The 19,704-nt window shown below is 45.9% G+C and overlaps 1 protein-coding gene and 1 long non-coding RNA gene across 6 annotated transcripts; both read right to left on the bottom strand.

The window, feature by feature from the left end:
* Positions 1–2,759: 2,759 nt before the first annotated feature.
* On the bottom strand, positions 2,760–6,281 carry LOC123143431 (3-ketoacyl-CoA synthase 20). Its single transcript, XM_044562361.1, has 2 exons — positions 5,304–6,281; positions 2,760–3,772 (listed from the first exon to the last, which is right to left on the bottom strand). Exons 1-2 carry the CDS (start codon positions 6,144–6,146, stop codon positions 2,978–2,980), a joined length of 1,638 nt encoding a protein of 545 aa, XP_044418296.1. The 5' UTR covers positions 6,147–6,281; the 3' UTR covers positions 2,760–2,977.
* A 160-nt stretch (positions 6,282–6,441) lies between these two features.
* Positions 6,442–13,594, bottom strand: LOC123143432 (uncharacterized). Of its 5 annotated transcripts, none has more exons than XR_006470841.1 (10): positions 12,988–13,594; positions 12,816–12,878; positions 11,889–12,209; positions 10,969–11,086; positions 9,565–9,641; positions 9,266–9,408; positions 9,087–9,162; positions 8,252–8,387; positions 7,641–7,844; positions 6,442–7,137 (listed from the first exon to the last, which is right to left on the bottom strand). It is a non-coding gene; the product is annotated as an uncharacterized lncRNA (long non-coding RNA). The 5 variants fall into 5 exon arrangements; XR_006470839.1 differs by having other exon boundaries at positions 6,443–7,137; positions 9,266–9,354; positions 10,969–11,122; XR_006470838.1 differs by having other exon boundaries at positions 6,444–7,137; positions 10,969–11,122.
* Positions 13,595–19,704: the final 6,110 nt, after the last annotated feature.

Below are 19,704 nucleotides of genomic sequence, written 5' to 3'. Positions count from 1 at the left end.
GTTGCTGGCACCCGTGCGCGCCAATTTTCTTAGTCCTAGGCGCGGGAGACCAAAGCCACCAACCCACGGCGTCCCGATTTAGACATGGCGATGAATATCACGTCACATGGATGACATGGGGACGCCATGTGGGTATGTCAGACGTCACATGCCAAAAATATGGACATCTGGGGCTAGGACCGCGCCACAACATTATGTCATCACTATAACCGACGCCATAAAAACATTCGTGATATTTATCATTATATAAATAAGTATGTGACATCTCTCTCATAGCAAAGAGGCGCTTTTCGCTATAAAATACACAAACATCCATTCCTTTTCTTCTTATCTTAAGAAAAAAACAATTCACTTTCTCGCTCTATCACCAGATGACACAACACTCACACTAACATCTCATTCCCTCGACCTACTCTCCTTGCCATGGCGTCGCCGCCACCACTGTTGTCTTCCCTCGATACAACGACATTCGACATGTACTTTCCTCTCACCGTAGTCTCCCCTTCCCTCCACTGTGTCGTCCGCCCCTTGCAATGTGTCCCAAGGAATGCACACCTTCGTAGTGTTTATGCAAAATGATACATATCATGTGATCCTTGGAATTCCATATTTAAGCACAATTATATTCTCACTTTAGCTATACGCAAGTCGCCTGAAAATTACTTTTGGGTCAGTCAATTTTTGGACTGTTGAATTCTACTTCAGATTCGTGCTCATATTTTTTTTCTGGGCTGGTCTATGCACTGCTTTTGGCTGTTTTTTCTTGACTGACCATATATTTTGGGTCAGTCGATTCCTTAGTGGGCTGAACCCATTACATGTGCGACCCAACCTTCCCCTTTCTCTCTTTATTTACATGTGCGTTTTTGCTTTTGTTTTCTGTTTTTCTTTATTAGTTGGTTCTCAGTTGTTTTTTTCTTTTGCGGCTATTTTAGGGTGTTTGATGAGTGTAAATGTATACACATAAAAACTATACAATATGTGTCAAAATTTCATTATTATATGACTATTGTTTCATATTAGAAAAGGTGCAATTTCAATGCAAACTCGTATGCAATTTCTTTTTGTCATTTTGTTTCTTCACAAAGGTTAATACCAACTAATTCATTCTTTATTAAAAACTTCAGTTCCTTTGACGATAGTGAAAGTACCACTAATTCATTCATACTAATGAAACTTCTTTTTGTATAAAAATCCACTTTTATATGTTCATTCTTGCATATATTTTTAAATCACAACTTTTATGTATATCATCTGCAAAATTTGTCATTGTTTGATTTAGTTTTTTTCTCATTTTCATTCTTCTTAAATGGTAATATCAACGCCCACCAATTCATTCTTCCTTCGAAAATTTCATTAGTTTGGTTTTGTTTTAGTATTTATTTCATTTTCTTTCTTCTTTAAAGGTCATACGAATGTCAATAATTCAACCGTACATAGGAAACTATATTTTTTTTGCAAAAAATTCACTTTCATATGCTTATTCTTGTGTATTTTTATAACGCGCATTTTTATGTATATCGTGTGTAAATTTTGTAATTGTCTGATTTAGATTTGTTTTTCTGTTTTTTTCTTCTTAAATCGTAATACCAATGTCACAAATTCATTCTTTCTTTGGAAATTTCACTACTTTGAGTCCGTTTTAGTATTTATTTCATCTTCTTTCTTATTGAAGGGCAATACAAAAGCCACTAATTCATTCTTTCATAGAAAACTTTATTATTTTGAATTTGTTTCAGTTTTGTTTTGTTTTGTTTCTTCGTTAAGGGTAATACCAATGCTAATAATTTATTGTCCCAGACATTATTTTTGATGTAACCTTCATTTGATTTTAATAAAGTGCACCCAAGGGCATTCCTCTAAAAAAATCATTTCTTCCTAGGAAACTTTCTTTTTTGTGAAAACTCCTTTATTATACGCATATTCTTGCATATTTTAGAATAGCGCAATTTCTGTGTAAATTGTGTGCAGATTTTTTCAGTATTTGTTTTCATTTTCGTTGTTCTTTAAGGTTAGTGGCAATTGCACTATTTCATTTTTTATAAATTTATTTTTTTATTTGTATTTACTCTTATTTTTTACCCTTTACTCTTTAAGGTGAAACCAACACAGGTGTTAGATTTTTAATTTAACAGTTCAAATTCTGGGTGAGACTTCATTTATTTTTCAATAGCCGCTTAAAGATGAAGAATGTTAGTGCAATCCTCAATTTGGGTCCAAAGTTGTGCGGCTTCTATAAGAACATTCAGTATGGCCTGTGTAATTTATCGAAAAAAAACTAATATTAAGTTGTCTAGTGTGATGATTAGTAGACATAAATGAGTTAGAAATATCAAATGTGGGTTTAAGTACCCCCCCCCCCCCCTCTCCTTTCTCTCCCTTCAAAATGATATATACATGTGTATAGTGTATGTATTGTATGCATGCATATAAAAATAAATATACATGTGTGACAGATTGCTCATATGATCGCTAACCGTTGCATGCAAATATGTGTGAGAGTGCTATTCTTCGGTCACCTATAAACGCTTTGAACACTATACTAGAGCAGTCTGTACCAACGTACAAGAGAGAGAAAAAATCTGACTTTGCAGTAGCACTTGACGGGGGCAGCCCATGGTCCAGCTTGATGGTAATTAAGGAGAACACACACATGCACTTGTGCAGACGTTACGGGGGCTGCTGCGGCCCGCTGCATGCAAATCGACTGAGCAAAAATTATGGTCAGTCAACTGACCCAAAAATTAAAAACAGTCACCTTGCACGTAGTCACTCCCTTATAGTCTAACAAACTGAGGCACCCAGCCAAACCAACAAAAATACACCAATTGAAGCTCCATATCAATTCAGCTAGCTCAAACCATCAATTAACTTGATGCTACATCACAATGATACAAATAATTCAACAGATACCTTTCAACTTGGAAAGAAAGATTCTTTTCTAGAAAACCATGGGTACTCGACCTTGATGAGCCTATCATGGCGATGAAACGACGCTCTCCACCTTGGGCACCTCAACTGGGCACCGGTGGATCTCCTCAATCCATGGGTTGTTGCGGGCTTCCTTTGACGGGTGAATGTCCTTGAGCGCGCGCCACACCGCGTTGTTACACTTGAACCCTGACCCGAAGGCGATCTGCCATGCACGGTGCCCGCGTCGGACGCGTCCCTTGGCCTCCGTGTATGCAAGCTCGTACCTGAGCAGGCTGCTCGACGTGTTCCCCCACCGGTTTAATGTCATCTTCGTAGGGTCCATGTGCCAGTCACTGAGCTCCAGGTTCTTCTCGATGGTGTCCAGCACCGCCCTGCCGCCAGCATGGATGCAGAAGTGCTCGAAGTCCATCTTGAAGTCCGGAATGTGGGGCTTCATCTTGAGACTAAAGATCTTCTTGCCGATGAGAGATATGAGGAAAAGGATCTGCTCGGACATGGGGAGAACGAGGGGGCCGAGCGTGGTGATGTTGGTCTTGAGGGCCGAGCCGGCGATGGCCATGAGGTCATTGGAGAGCGCGACGCCGACCCGGCCAGCCTTGTCCTCCTCCTGGAACACGCAGCGGTAGGCGCGGTCGTCGGCGCCGTGGTGCGTCCGCACGGTGTGCATGAGCTGGTACTTTGAGCGGCGCTTGTCGGCGGCGCGGTTGCTGAGGAGGATCGCCGCGCCGCCCATGCGGAAGAGGCAGTTGGACATGAGCATGGAGCGGTCGTTGCCCCAGTACCAATTCAGCGTGATGTTCTCCATGCTCACCACCAGCGCGTACGAGTTCCGGTGGACCTGCATGCATCCATTACAACATGGCAACTCCAATCAGAAGCAAATTAATCGGTCAACCAAATAAACACGTGCCTACTACTACTACTGCTACTAGACGTCTGCATGTGCATCCGTATTCACAACAGACAGCTATCGTCGACCAATAATTGGCCCTACTCATCAACACGAGATTTATTGGACGAGCTCTTCCTGTCAGCTAGCTGCCCTCATCAATGTTTACTAGTACTATTAGGACAAGTGGTGATCAGCTAGCTCGTCGATGGATCGATCGGTCCCTGGACACGTCAACGGTCTACCTAGCTATAGCCTGTAGGTGCTTAAACCACTCAAAGATGGGAAACACTGGCTGCATGGACCATTTCGGGAGGACAAGCGAATGAAACAGAAACACTAGCTCCCGAGCTGGTGCACCAACAGTACAGGTTTGGATCTGTGCACATAGGAATGCTACTAGACAGTGGTTGAGTGTTAGTTAATGAGATGTTATCATCTTAACAACAACGCCCCAAGCACACGCAAGGTGCGCAGGCCCACCAAAATGAAAAGATTAGTTCCTCAGGTGTGTAGTCAACAAATTAATCAAGGATGCAGATCTCTGTTCAGCGAGATTAAGATTCTGATTGCCACTGACTTACTACAATTACAAATAATACCTAAGGCATATGACATTAGTCTAAGTTACTCCTTCATGATGCAAAGTAACATGGTTGTGGTGTCACAGATGGCTTCATTTATTAGCTTGTAGACTTGTGTTCTTTTGAAAAGCGTGGTTTCATAGATGGCTTCATTTAGAGTAACATAATCTCTCCTCGTTCAATACATGCCACATAAGTAATTCTTTTTAAAATGCGCTACTCCCTCTGTCCACTTATATAGGATCCAATACGTTTTTTGAGGTTACCTTTGACCTTGGGTTAGTACAATGATATATGACATACTCCCTCCGTTCTAAATATAAGTCTTTCTAGACATTTCACTAGGTGACTACATACAGAGCAAAATGAGTGAATCTAAACTCTAAATATGTCTATATACATCTGTATGTAGTTCCGTAATGAAACCTCTAAAAAGACTTATATTTAGGAACGGAGGGAGTACATGTTACACAAAGCATATCATTAAATTCGTATATGAAAGAAGTCAAATGATATTGCTTTGTTTTTGTATATATGTTAATGTATTTGTATATAAATTTTATTGAAGTTTATAAATTTGACTTTGATCAAAGCTAATATACGAAGTAAATAAAAAATGGAGTGAGTACTACGCGTACCGCAGCAGCAGCGGATGTTGACGATGACAGTATGGGTATATAGGACATAAAAAGTACTATGAAAAGTCAAACCAAGTCAAAGTTTGCTTTTCCTTCTCAACAACCCACTGGGTACGATCCACGCCGTCCATCTACCCAACCATTGGCTGACGTGCGAGCACACCTGCGGTCGCTCAACCTCCCTAACCCATCGCCAAATTAACACTAGGCTACGTACTCGAGGAGGAGTCTCGAGTGGTATAAAAAAGGAAAAATTACCTGGAGCAGCTGCTTGGCCAGGTCGATGGAGATGAGCCCGGCGCTGCATCCCATGCCGCCGAGGTTGTAGCTGGCGACGTTACCGCGGAGCTTATAGTGGTTGACGACCATGGCGGAGAGCGACGGCGTCGGGTTGAAGAGGCTGCAGTTGACGACCACGACGCCGATGTCCCTGGCCCGCACCCCTGTCTTGGCGAGCAGGCTGTCGATGGCGCCGAACATAACAGCCTCCGCCTCCCGCCGCGCCTCCGCCATGCACGGGTTAGGGGGCGAGTTGAGCACCGCCGCCGGGAAGTAGGTCCCCTGCCCGAGCCCCGACCGCTCCAGGATCTTCCGCTGGAACGCCAGGTTGTCGTCGGTGAACGCCCCGGCCTTGCTGGACTGCCTCATGAAGGTCTCCCGGGTGACCACGTGGTCGGGCCCGGGCTTGTAGCACGCGAAGTCCAGCAGGTACACCGCGCGCGGCCGCCGCGCGAGGTAGGCCGTCGCGAGGGCCGTGGCGACGGACACGAGGGAGGCAGCGAGCTGGAGGTTGGCGAGGAGGTAGGCGCGCGCTGCCGCGAGGTCGGACGGGGTGAGACGGGACGCGCGGAGCGCCAACGCCGCGGCGAACGGGGCCAGCAGCACGTAGACCGCGTTGGACACCACGATGTGGTAGCCAAGCTTGAGGTGTCCCGGGCGGCAAGGTCCCTGACGCTTGCCATCGCCGCCGCCGCCGCCGGCCGTGGTTTCTTGGGCGGCGGCGCTCATGGTGGCGTACGTACGTAGCACCTTGGGCCGGCTAGCGTGCGTGCGTGGTGGCTGCGGTTGGTCGGGGTTGGGAAGTGTTTGTCCGGGATGCATGGGAGGGTGGGATCGGATCGGAAGCCATATATAGGGGCTAGCTGCGGTAAGCGGGAGGTGGGTGCAACCACCGGAGCCACCGGAGCTGAGCTACCATTAAGACGGAGGTGGAGCACAGGCAGGCAGCAGGGGAGGGAGAAGGAAGCGCGGGCCGGGATCGGTTTCGTGTTATAAATGTGAGACGCGTCGTGCCCGTGCACGAGTGGGTCTCGGTCGGCCGGGGTTGCGTAAATTAATATGGTTGGGATTTTTTTTAGGATATATACTCGTAGTAGTATATAGGAGAAATAAATGTGGTTGGGTTGGCGTTGGGGTACAGACGGAGACGCGATCGGACGCGTACTGCTTCGTACTACTACCTCCGCGCGTGAGTTCCTTTCGGTGGGCGCGGGCCTCTTTTCTTCATTATTATGACACGATGTGCTCCCTGCATCGTTGACCAAGGATCTGAGCTCAGGGATGCCACCACTTTTGATTGCATACTAGTGGCAGGGGCGCGCCTCCTCTGCTGACTGGGCGCACCAATCTTGCTGTTGCTCCTGAGGCGTCACTATGCTATGTCCTTTTCATGCAACTGTTGTTCAACTTATATAACGTTCTAAATTCTAGAAAGCAGAGCAATCCAACCCAAGTGACAGTACCATCTTATTGATGGGAAAAATAAGTTACAACAGTAAAAATGCATTGTTGGCGCAGTGCACATTCATAAAACACATCAGGTGTGCAAAGACAGGGGCATCATATATATGGATAAGCTTATATGAACAGAGATGCAGCATTCTTGCAGCTTAAATGACTGACTACAAAGAGAGGTGGTTCAAAAGAACCATGCACTGGCGAAAAGTAGATGCACAGTTCCAAGCATCATAAGGCACACTTTGCACCGCTTTTCACATCTGCTCCTCCTGGTACTACACGGCGTCGATAAGTATGTAGAGTGCTGGCCCCGATGTCGAGCTCGTGAAGGCTCAGACTGACCCTGCAGCTTGCACTGAAGAAAGATGGAAATAAGTTCGATCCTTGTAATAGCTTACAGATACCTGGGGTAAATACTTTAAAGCATTCTTGTTCATAAAGTGCATTCATTCTCAAATATAGGAAGACAAAGTACACAAGAAGCTTCATATCTCACTGGACAATTATGTGACCATGACAGCAAAATGTTCATAGGATTTCTCAGGTTTGGCATCCATCCAAGAATATTCAGAGTTCCAGTCAGGTCAGAGCTACACTTAATGCACTGAGCTAGCTAAAGTTCAGAAACATGGCATCTTGGATGGGTTCAACAGGTCAAAAGGTAAAGATTTGAAATTAAGATTCAAGATCAAATTATTATTTTCATTTGTCAGATACTTTTGTGGTAATTTCAGCATAAGAGGTGTGATGTACTGTTTGACCCCATTTTCCAGTAACCATCACTAAAGTTCCAAAATGAGAGACATTTGAGAACTGCTTCTTTTCTTAGCAGAAAGTCTCAAGTTACGTGTGACCTACCTAGTCGAGCAAGATGTTGAAGGCCTGCTTGTAGATCACCGGCAGGTTGGCGTCATGGAGAAAGTTAAGGCCCTTGGGCTGACGGCGATCTTCATCCTTATCATCCGCAGGAGGGAGCCATTTATACGTCAAGGAAATAGGATGTTTCAGGTCAGTTTCCTCCACATTGACCAAGAGTTGTACTAACTTGCAAGTACCAAGAAGCTGGTCGGACAAGTAAATTTTCAATCCAAAATATCCAGTATCCCTTTTTGGTAAATATCGAATATCTACATTCATCTGATTTTAGAAAGAGAAAGTGTAGTCCCTTTGGAAAGGAGAGAGAGTTCAGCCATCCTCTTGACTTGTGACTTATGGAAAAGAAAGTTCAGGGGACAAGAACAGTTCATCATCAATGGACCAGATGGCACTCGTCGTGCTCAGAATTCTGAATTACTCCCTCAAATCCATAGTAAGTGTCATGGTTTTAGTTCAAATTTTAATTGAAACCACGACACTTATTTTGTATTGGAGAGAGTAACATTTTTCTTTATCTTGCTGATCTCAAGAACCACCAAACATACTAATACTTGGAATGATCAATTGACAGCAGAAAGCGGTGAAGAACTCACTTTTGAAGAGGTGCGTCTCAAGGCTCCCAACGCTCATGAATTTGTACACCAACATCCGGTGTTCGTGCTCGTAGCACTACCCAGCCAATTACACCAGGTTCTTCTGCCTTAGTTGCCCAAGAAAGAAAACTTCAGCCTACAACAACAGAACCATATAAGCTAGTCATTCATCAGCCAGGCTTCGAAATTGATCTACCAATGATCTGATCATGCTGGCGCGTGCATTGCACTCTATTTCGCACTCACCAACCACTCTGTGGCTACTGCAGTTAGCATATGTGTAATGTATATGTACAGAGCATTATAATCAATATAATGAATGCCATTAATCCCTGAATTCCATCTGTTAAACAAGCAATTTATGTGCCATCCATCGAGTTTTGCACATCGGGAAAGACATCTAACTATGTATAGATTTAAGTGAATAGAAAAACACTGCAACGACAAACTGGCTCTTTGTAATGAAGGATACGTACCACTGTAATGGGTATATAGGAAAAAAAGGAACATTCTATCTGCTGGGGCACTCACAGGATGCCAACGGAAACAAAGTTTAAGATAACCACCCAATGTTTTTTTTCCCAGCATGTGCCAAGAATATTGAGAATGAAGAAATTCACAATTACTAACTATTTTCTTATAAAAACTTAACCACAAGGCAACATATCACAATTTGCAGCTTCAGTCAATTGCAAATCCATGATTACAAAAGAAAAATAGTAGTACTAATACTATAAAGCAGCCAAAAAATGATATTGAAGTGGACTTTCTGATGCCAATGTAAAGCATCGCATGCTATTTAGACAGAACACAGACATGACACTGCAGATGATACCTTGGCACAGTCTCCAAGCTAGGTCATGATACTAAGAGCAGCTTCAAACATCTCACCAAGTGTCTGTCAGCGTGACCTATCCAGAATTGAAAAAAAAAAGAAACAAAAAGAAGATGGTTCTGTTCAAGGTGTACATGTTAGATGAAGAAACAAAAGCTTCAATGGATAAGGCATTGCACCTTAGTCGCATAGCATGATGCACCAAAAAGTTCCAAGCCATCAGCAATGACCCCCCCTCTCCTTTAATCTTGGCTATGTCAGAAGCAAGCTGTACACAATCACAAGAGGCGACCAGCAGCAACGCACTTAAACCCTAATGAAGCTATATCAAGAAACAAATATAAAAAATGAGAAGCAACAACAGCAGCTCAAGAAATATAAATAAAAACAACTCTATAGGCAGAAGCCCGGTTGGTGTTGAAGCACCAAAAGGAAATTTTTACTTAGATGTAACCACATTAGGTAAGAAGAAAATTACCTCGCACTCTATTGAATCGAAGTGTAGTATTGATTTGTCCTCACTGAAGAAGCCAAGTCCTCCATCTGGACAAGGGCCTGCAGTAACAGCAACACCTAACTAAATATCTAAGAGTAAGATCTTGTTTGATGTATTTTAGAGAAGTTCAATTAGTGAAACTACAGAAGCAAAGGTCTGAAGCTTTTGGCATTCTAAAGGCCTTATGATTGTGCAAAACTTATACAATAACAAGAATTATGTAAACACACACCAACAGGAGATACAAACTAACAAAGGCATGCTAATTTTTTTGAAGGCGTTCATATTCTGAAGCATTAAAACAAGAATTTCAATGCTTTGATTCTACAAAGCATCAGATCGATGTGCACTAATCCAGCTGGGTTATTTTGTGTCAAATGAGGCGACCCTGTGAGATGCCAGGTTGGTCAGTGCCCATTCCGCTTGCTTTTTGGGTCATCGGTATGACATGCAGACGCAAGCGACAAATAACATTAAGTAGCTGAAATGCTCAGTCAGGCAGTAGTACTATGCTGACGAATTGGTTATACACATGGAAAGGGAGGCTCCATTCATATACTGGGTACAAATTTAGTGGCATGTAAAGGCAATTAGGCACAAATGCAATTAGCGATGCTGTGTTGAACCGTTACATCAAGGGCGAGCACTGTCCAAACAATACAAAGCAACAATAAGGACAAGTATACGATCCTTATCATCTGTAAATATATAATTACAAAGAGATAGAAGGACTGTTCTTCTATGTGAGCTTGTTTTCATGACGCCTGGCAGATAAAATCTTTTTTGTTGGCTTTGTGATTGTGATACACACTCAGGTTTCTATCAAACAATATCATCTTGGATAACGTCATAGACTAAGTCGGGTCTAGCTTATTCACAAAGAAAAAAAGAGAGTCAGGTCTAGCTTCATCATATGCCCAAGGACATATCATTTGGACATCAACAGTAGGTACAAGAAGATATCATACTTTGATCTAACCACAGCTAGCATCAATCATCAGGCCAACATTTCCTTGTGGTAATTGACAATTTTTATACTCAGATTTAACTTTGGGTGAGGTCTTATTAATCACACTTCTTTCTTGGCATTCAAGAAATATGAAATGGCAGCCATTGCCTTGCAGGAAGGGGTCAGCGGTGACGGGGCATATAGAACATGCTGAAACTTATCATACTACTAAGTTACCGACTAAGCCAACTAATTTATGGGTCGGTGCAAGAGAGCTAATTTAAATTAGGGATAAATTTGATGACAGAATTCTGAAGTCCCAATGGAATCAAGCGAAACTGACGAGAGGTTTGCAAGATCATCAATCCGTTTGTTTGGTGCAAGTTCCCTGAGCTAGTAAGGAACAGAGATTCGCAAGTAAAGAACAGAATGATCACCTCTAGCTTTGTGATCTGATATTTTCCAACATTTATCAATTTGTCATGCTTCCACACCAAATCGATTGGAGTCATCATCTTGTCCACTGTTGATACCTTTCAAATGCCCGACTTGCTACTGCGTGTCAATTACAATCACCGCAAACCAAATAAGCTGAATAGCAAAAAGAATCACAAACATTAGATAATACAAAATGCATAGGTCCAACATATCTATTAATTCATCCTGCCAGTACTGCATATACATGTTTAAAATCAATGACAGAGAAAGGACCAGAATACAATATCAGATACACGAGTATGTATGCGTGGGCTTATTCAGTCATGAATACATTAAAAAAATTAAGCATCGGCTAGAACCAATGCAAACATTCAGATATGTTCATGGTATTACAGAAAAAGAATAAAAAGGCTCCCTTTGGGAAACCAAATGGCCATGGCATGCTGCTCAAACCTGGGTAGGTCTCAAATTATATATGGTATGTTGCATCAGGAAAGAAACTGAGAAGGGACAAAGGGTGAGAGATACAAGGGAAGAGAAATCTCTATCAATGCGGAGCAGAGTTAGGAAAGTATTAAAACCCTCAGATAAGCAAAAATTCAGTATAAGTCGCATGCACTTCTGACAGTCAGGTTATTCTAACAAACTAACACCTCCTGTGTACTTTGTATATGCCCGGAGGAGAATAATCCATTAACACAAAAGGCAACACAGTTTATCCTATGTGTTACTATCTTGGCTCAATACATATGGCTGCCTCTTCAACAATCCACTTAAAGACGATCTGAATAATTTATAAAAATGGTACATATCAACCTAAATTGACACAATTTTGAAAATCATATTGGAAGGCATCAAAATGTTGTTGAATGAACCAAGCAGTGATAACCAGAATAAGACCAGACGGATTCGATCTCACCTTCTCTTCTCGCTTGGCGTTGGCGGGGACCAAGGAAACGGCGAGCTGCTGCTTCCTACTGGCATCCTCACCCATCTATGTGTCCCCCGCGGCGAAGGGCTAAGCGATGGCGACAGCGTCACAGATGGCTCGAAGGCAAGGATGACGGTGACGGCACAGTGGACTGCTCTGCAACGGCAGAGGAGTTTAACCTGTCGCGGCATCCTCCTCTAGCCGATGCATTGAACTCCACCAAAAATGCAACATCTTGAATAGCTCTTCACATTCAGGGGCAGTGCACATCCACACGCCTGTGCATATCCGTGTTAAACAATGGTTCACCTGAACATAGTATGCCATACACATTTTGTCAGTACATGAATCGGAACTTTATTTCTATGAGAATTAAATTACTGACATAGAACAAACATAATTTTGATGATATTGGCATATTGCAAATATGATTTACCAAAAGTATACCAGACACACTTAATGGTGTGGTCCCGACGTCACCCACACAGTAAACGGGTAAGAGGCCAAAGATGCAGATGCGGATACTGCCCGGGCGCAGGTTTACTGGATGTTGTTTGTGTCTGTGCATTTCTTAGCTTTGCTACTGGTGAGTAATTCCCCGCCTGCTCGCCTTGCACATTAAAGAAAAAACTTGGATAGATTTTCATGGTTATTTTCAAGGGAGATTCAGACTACATAGCATGCATCATCAGCACCCTCTAGGAAACACTTGGCTCCAAAAATGAACTGGGAGATAGGTAGAACATAACCTAAATCTTTTGCCCATATACATAACCTAACATTTTAGCGATAATTTTTTTAAGCAACCAAAGTTTGAAAAGCTAGCAAACTTCTTTGCCCAGAATCATCTAAAACTAACCCAACCAAATAGAATCTCACACAATTAGGCTACAGTCCAAAGAGAAAAGAGATCACCTCCTTCTTCCTTGTGAGGTTTCAGATCCTCCATGCCGAGTTCTTCAGCGGCGTGTTCCTCTCCTGCGGAATCCGAAGTACAGGGGGAATCAAGGAGTTAAGACTCTGAAGATTAAATGTCAAACCATCATCCAACACCTACAGGGGAGGGGGAGGGGGAGCGGAGGCACACCTGGACGATTTGCATGGCGTCTAGAGAAGAAGCTCCTCCTCGAGCACCTCCATCGCGAATCTATGGGGAAAAAATAGATCGTCGACGTGCTCCTCTCCCAGAGAAACAATGAGGATCTGCAACGGCGTCCCCTCCAATCGCTGCTAGCCCACAACATGTGCCTCATCAGTGGTGCTGCTTGCGCAGGTCACACCTGGCCATATCGTGCACCATCGCCCGCCTGAGAAGGAGACGAGGAAGCCATGGAGCTCGGCGACGTCGATGGAGACGTGATGGCCACTGATCTGGTAGGAGAAGCGTCTCCTCCTCTTGAAACCATGGAAGAGCACATCTTCCTCTTCTGACCTCCGTGGGGAGGAGGCCGCTGCATGGACCCGACTCTGCAGCTCCTCTTCATCTTGTTCGGCCACTGCAACCGCAGCGAGGAGGTCCGCGACTCGGAGCAACGACCGACGAGGAAAGACGCAGACGAGGGAGGCCGACGGCACGGGGAAGCCCGGAAGAGGAGGAGCCCGGAGCAGGTGCGGCGGCGCGAAGGGAATCGAGAGAGAGGAGAGGAGGCGGCGCCGTCAAAGAGAGAAGGGGCTGGTGCGGAGACCCCAGGCTAGGTCTGGCTCAATTGTGTCTCCGCTCGGTAGCATCCACCCTTTTTACCCCTTTCGTTTTTTTTCTGTCGCTAGCACAGTAAAAATCCATGCGGTGGCTAGCGCTAGGATGCGCCCTTTTGCCACCGTTGATGGGTTGTACTAGTGGTTGATGCGTTTTCTGAGAGGAAGGTGAGGCGGTGCCAAGTTGAGTACGCCCCTTTTACTTTCTTACCTATATTAAGTACTCCCCTTCCATCTATATAGGGCCTAATGTGTTTTTGAGACCGTCTTTGACTATTGATAAGACTAATAATACATGAGATGTATAATGTGAAAATTATATCATTGAAAGCTCTTTTCACGTACGAACAGTATGCTTTGTGTAACTTACATGTCATATATTATTGCTATAACACTTGGTCAAAGTTAGCCTTGAAAAATGATTAGGCCCTATATAGATGGAAGGGGGGAGTACTGTTATTGGATGAGAATCAGAGCAGTGCGGATGCAACACATTCAGAGAATGGACTGAAAGGACTGGATAATGCCAGGTAAAGGAACGACCCTTTCGGTTTTCTTTTTTTATCTGGATAACACATACATGCAATTCTTGATAAACTTAATATATTGATGCATCACATGAGAAACAAACTAAAATGCCATCACACGCAACACATAACAATATAATACCATCGACAGAAGCATCTTGCTGCATGGCAATATAAGATACTACAATAGAAATTGCCGCACATGTCGTCCCTGGCGGCGGCGTGTCTTTGATGCCTCCCTCCGATAGTGCGACGAGTACGAGAGGAGCAGGCCCACCTCATCCACCGTCACCTCATCTGTTGTGCGATTCATAAACAACAGCAGAAGGGAAAGCCTAAAATGTTTTCTTCAAACTAATAACTCAAAGTACTGAAGTAACCTATAAAATTCTTCTCGGGCAACTAAACTATCATATCTTTTAACCGCAAAGAGAAAAATGACAGTACACTATACCTTGACTATTGTATGCTACAAATATGGCTAGGACCATACATAATTACCAACATAAAAATCTTGGAGTGGTCACTTTCATGATATTCGTTGCACAACAAATAACTGATTTTAATCTTATTACTTGAGGCAAAAAAAATTGATGGTATATATGAAATATCAAGACTACATAGCTGATTTATCTGGACATCTGTATGTACGGAAGTTGGCATATATAAAACATTCAGAATGAGAATAATAGCTATTGATCTCAAAACTTAATCGGAAAACACAAACACGGTAATGCTAGCTAGTACCTTTGAAATGTAGAGAGGGGTATTCAAGATGGGAGGGGACTCATCATCAAATTGATCTATAAATGCATCATGGATGAACAACCTCGCTCTTCTTGTTTAATGAGACGGAAGTTCACATTCTGAAACTGCATGGACACTTGTTCAGTTCAATGCAAGACAAAAGTCACAACTCACAATCCTTTCAGCAAAAACCAATCAGAGGTAGCACACGTTATCTATCTATCTATCCTAGTTTTACTCGCACACTAAATCTATCTATCCCCTTTTTCTTTCGAGAGAATTCCATTTCCGCCTCGTCGATCGACACGGGGCCTACACGTACCACCTCGGTATTAACCACTTCCCCGATCTCACCAGGTAGGAGGTGGTGCTGTTATTTTACATTAATCTAGAAGCCATCTTGGTTGAAAGTTGCACCTTCCATTCGCTGTGTGAGCATAATATTAGTTGGTTCTTTTCTGCAACTGATTCTGAACTCACCAGATTTTTGCTAGCTGTTAGTAGGTAGAACATCATTTTAGATAGTTCTCCTTTCTTGCAACTCTTTGAATATGATTTGTGCGGCTTAGGAAAACAAATAAATTTAGATGGCCACATGCTAAGAAATTTTCACAGATAATTAATATATGGTAGATACTTGGAACTCTATCCAAAATACTGGAAATCATTTGAGTCAGTTTTGCACCTTACTCTCTTCTAACGCAAAAAAACACTAAAATAGATCTTTGTACCTTCGGTTAACAAAGAACCATTATTTATACTAATAAAGCATTTTCTTTCGAAAATAGACCATTGTATTTGTAAAATACAAAGGAGCATCTGTTGTACTTATGCAAGGCCTAGCTGTTATGCTGAAGCATAGTCTAATCAGACTGATGTTAATCAGGTAACGTGTGGCAAGCTACCATATTAATATTGTTCTGTATGTAATGTTTCACTTCCCAAACCTGGTTAAAAGAATCAACATTTGTGGCAGGGAGGGTAGATGTTGCTCTGACAAACCATCCTAGCCTTGTGGCCCTCCTGAAAGACAATGGAACAAATATTAACATGTTTTCTGCGAGGGCATCATAGGTAAGATAAGCTTGACAAAAAATCTTTAATTGTAGAACATGGCATATGTATCCTTTTTAACATAGTTGTACAAATCTAGTGAAAATAAAGCTCGACGCTATAATATGTATCCTTTTCACTAGAATCACCTTTCACGAAGATGGAATGAGGGAGGCCGAGGCGACCGGACTCCTCTCGCCGGTGGAGACCGGATCCCCTTCACCGGAGGTGCGGCCCCCATCAGGTGGCTACGTAGGGGAGATCCGGCCGTGTTCTCCCAGTGCCCTACCGGAGGCGCCGCCGGGAGGACAGGGGGGATCGCCGGGATCGGGCGGGGATCGCAGCGACTCTACGCAGAAGAAGATCGGGCGGGAGGAGCGAAGATGGATCCAATGGCGGGCGATGTTCTCTGCTGGGACGGATCCGGGTATCTGGACCGAGGGTCGTCTTCGTTTTTCTCCGCACTCAACTTGGCTGGCACTTCTCGATTTGGAGAACGACGTTCTTGCCGGCGAACCCTTTCCGAACGGCGGCATGCTCGAGGTAGGTTTTCAATTCAATTTTGATGCGTATGTAGTGGTTGTTGGCGAACGTGTGCAGATCGATTTGCGTCCTAAGGCGCCGGAGGTGGTCGATCTGACGGCACCGACGGCCTCTACACGACCGGGCGGACGATTTTGGGTATTTTTGGAGAGCGAGGACGAAGAACAGGTGGAGGTTCAGGTTCCCACAAGAACACTTGTGGCCTCGCAGGGTGCGCGTGTGTTGCCGGAGCCCAATGCCACAACACTTCGCCGTCGATCCAAAGTTCAAAACTTCCAAACCGCCGACGAAACCATGGATCGGACCAATTCCTAAGGTAATCCGTGAACCTGTAACTTTGTCAGATTTTTTGCCGGAAAACTAGACTATGGTCACGAGGAAGAAGAAGAAAGGAAAGATTATCCGGCCACCGCCGCCGCCAGGATCGCCGGTGGCGAGATCGGCGAGCGAGATTCGAGCAGCCAGAAGGGCTCGTTTGAATTCGTTATTGGGCCTTGGGCCTGCGGTGGATGTAGTACGGGACGCAGCGAAGGTCGTGGATTCTCTCGGTTTGGGCGAGGCCCAGCCAGAGGCCCAAGCCTCTCTGTATCCAAATCATGCGGACGTGCATGTATCGACGCTGCCAGGGAAACCGTCGATCGATTCTAGGGTTTTGACTTCGGGTTTTCCTTCGCTCGGCTCGGGACGGGCGAGGAGGGTCTCTCGCGCATGTGACATGTCAGGACGAGGGCCGCCGTCCGCTGCTGGCGCCGCTCCTACGGGAGGTACTGGTCGTGGTGCTCCTCCGGTTCTTGGTGCCGCCGCTGCGGGCGGTGTCGGTCGTAGCGTTCCGCTGATTGCTGGCGCTGGTGGCGCCGGCCGCGGCGTGTTGCCGGCTGGTGCGAATGGCAATGTCGGGCGCGGCGGACTGCATCTTCAGAGACCGTCGGCTATGGGGACGAAACCCAGAGCCGGAGCTGGCCGGGGTGCTCCGACCGCCCCGCGGCAGGGTGTGGCGGCCGATTCTGCCAGGTCTCAGGCGACGACGCACGCTGCTCTGTCCACTGTACGTCAGCAGGAGGATCCAACTCAGCCACCGGCAGCCAAGGCTCTGGCCCTCGGACGAGGTCGCGGGGCAAACGGGCGTGGTGGATATACTGGTTACAGTAGAGATGGAAAGAATTTCAACCGATACGGGCAGTGGGGAGATGACGGATACGATGCATATGGTGAGGGAATACACCGTGGATCTTCGTCCGGTGGCGGCCGGGGCTATACTCGATATTCTGATGAGGACGCGGGACAATTTCAAGGGCCGCCCGGTCATTTCGTTGAAGGTGTCGCCGGACCCAGGGATCGCTTCCGAGGTGGCTATCGTCGCGGTGGGAGAGGGAAACGGCCACCTCCGCCACGGCACTACCCACCGCCACCACCGCCAGCTATAGCGGAGGCTTCGGGCGAGGAGATCGAGCACGGGGCAGCTACGGTGGGAGATCCATCCACGTTACCCGCAGCGGCAGTTGATGCGGTTAGGGCTTTGGCAGCAGTGCAGGTTCCGGTGACTTCGGGAGGGACCAAACATCGGGAGGGCACGTCTGACAAAGGGTCGGAGAAAGCGGAGGGAGAGAAACTATCTAAGTGGGCGATTAAGAAGAAGAAGTTGCCTTGCTATAGATGTGGTGAGCCGGGTCACTTCGTGGCAGAGTGTACTAATGAGCTTTGCGAGTATTGTCTTCGTTCCCAGCATGTGACTGGGGAATGTCCTCTCCTCTCCGGTCCCAAGCCGGCCATTAACATTTTTGGGGTATGCTGTAAGGAGTTGATGTTTTTTGAGACACCGGAGGTCGATCCTCTACCACAGATGGTTGAGAGTTCTTTCCCGGTAGCTATCAGAGTTACTAATGGGCAGTTGACCGAAGCTCAGATTATCAGACAGTTACGTGAGTTAGTGTCGGGTAATCACCACTGGCTTCTGGAGCAGTTAGATGGTCAGTCTTATAAGGTTGATTGTCCCACTAAAGAGGATCAGATGCATTTTCTTAAGTGGGGTTTATGCCGAGTGACGAGTACAAACATTGTTATCGCTTTCGACGAGTGGAAGCAGGAGGAACCTGAAGGTACACCTCTACAGAAGGTATGGGTTCGCTTTTATGGGGTGCCACCTAAATATGTAAAACATTTTCTGATTGCTTGGAGTTTGGGTGGTCTCATTGGTAAGACAGAAAAGGTTGACATGCCTTTCACACGCGCACAAAATGCGGCGAGATTGTTGGTCAGTGTGGTGAGTGTTGAGCATATACCAGATGTGGTCAGCTGGACACATGCTGGAGTCACTTATATCTTAGAGCTCGAGATTGAGGATACTGCAGTCTCGGAGGAGGGAGATGGGCCACATGACATGGATACGACTGAGGGTGGTGGTGCACCCGGGAACCAGGAGAAGGGCGCCGATGATGCACTGCCGGAGTCGGATAAGGGGCCTACGCCAGATAAGGTAGCCAGTTCTACCAAACAGGCGCCCTCGTCCACTACTCCGGTGAACACGCTTCGTTTTGGTTCTTTTGCACCGGGGTCGGCTCCTAGCCGGTTATGGAGCACCAGGGTTGAGGCAGACGACCCGGCAGAGCTTGAGCTGCCACCAATGCCGAATCTAGTCGGCGATGTGACGTTTGCGGAGTCCACACCCGGGGCGCGGGCCGATTCTGAGAGGTTGGCTGCGGGAGGGGCGCCTGGACAGGAGGTTTGTGGCACTTCTCCCAGTTTGACGACTCCGGCCGATCTGGGGGTGAGGTGCGGGAAGGAGTCCCGTGCTATAACCCCCCCACAGGATCATATCTTCCGCAGTGGCGCGTCGGGGGTGAGATGCGGGAAGGAGTCCCGTGTCGCAACTCCTCCACTGTGTTGCATCGAGCAGGGTAGTCGAGGGACGGCGGTTTCCGCGGGTGCCAAGGGGGGCGGGATCTGGGAGCAGGCGTCTCCACGGTCCTTTTCCCCTATGGCACAGGCGGCGGAGGTCCACTCCACAGCGCCCTACCCTCCTTCACCGATGATAAGGGAGGGGCGTGGGAGTCCTGACCGCACCCTTGGCGGGAAGACCACAGAGGAGCTCATCGCCTTTGGCGGGATTGCGGATCCGGTGTCGGCTGGCAGGCGTGTCAGTAACCGGATCCAGGGACAGCCGGACGCGGACGACCTGCAGCTAGCGCGTGCCAAGAGGGCCGCCATGCTGCGTCATGCTGAGATCACAGCAGGTACGTCCT

Source organism: Triticum aestivum, chromosome 6D (genome assembly GCF_018294505.1).
Source record: "Triticum aestivum cultivar Chinese Spring chromosome 6D, IWGSC CS RefSeq v2.1, whole genome shotgun sequence".
NCBI lineage: Eukaryota > Viridiplantae > Streptophyta > Magnoliopsida > Poales > Poaceae > Triticum > Triticum aestivum.
The sequence above is the reverse complement of the archived record's forward strand: the minus strand, read 5'-3'. Positions and strand labels throughout refer to the sequence as shown.

Coding starts and splice junctions, on each gene's coding strand:
- LOC123143431 (XM_044562361.1), bottom strand. CDS start 6,146: ATGCATCCCGGACAAACACTTCCCAACCCCGACCAACCGCAGCCACCA. Junction 3,773..5,303: donor TGGCCAAGCAGCTGCTCCAG/GTAATTTTTCCT, acceptor GGATGCATGCAG/GTCCACCGGAACTCGTACGC.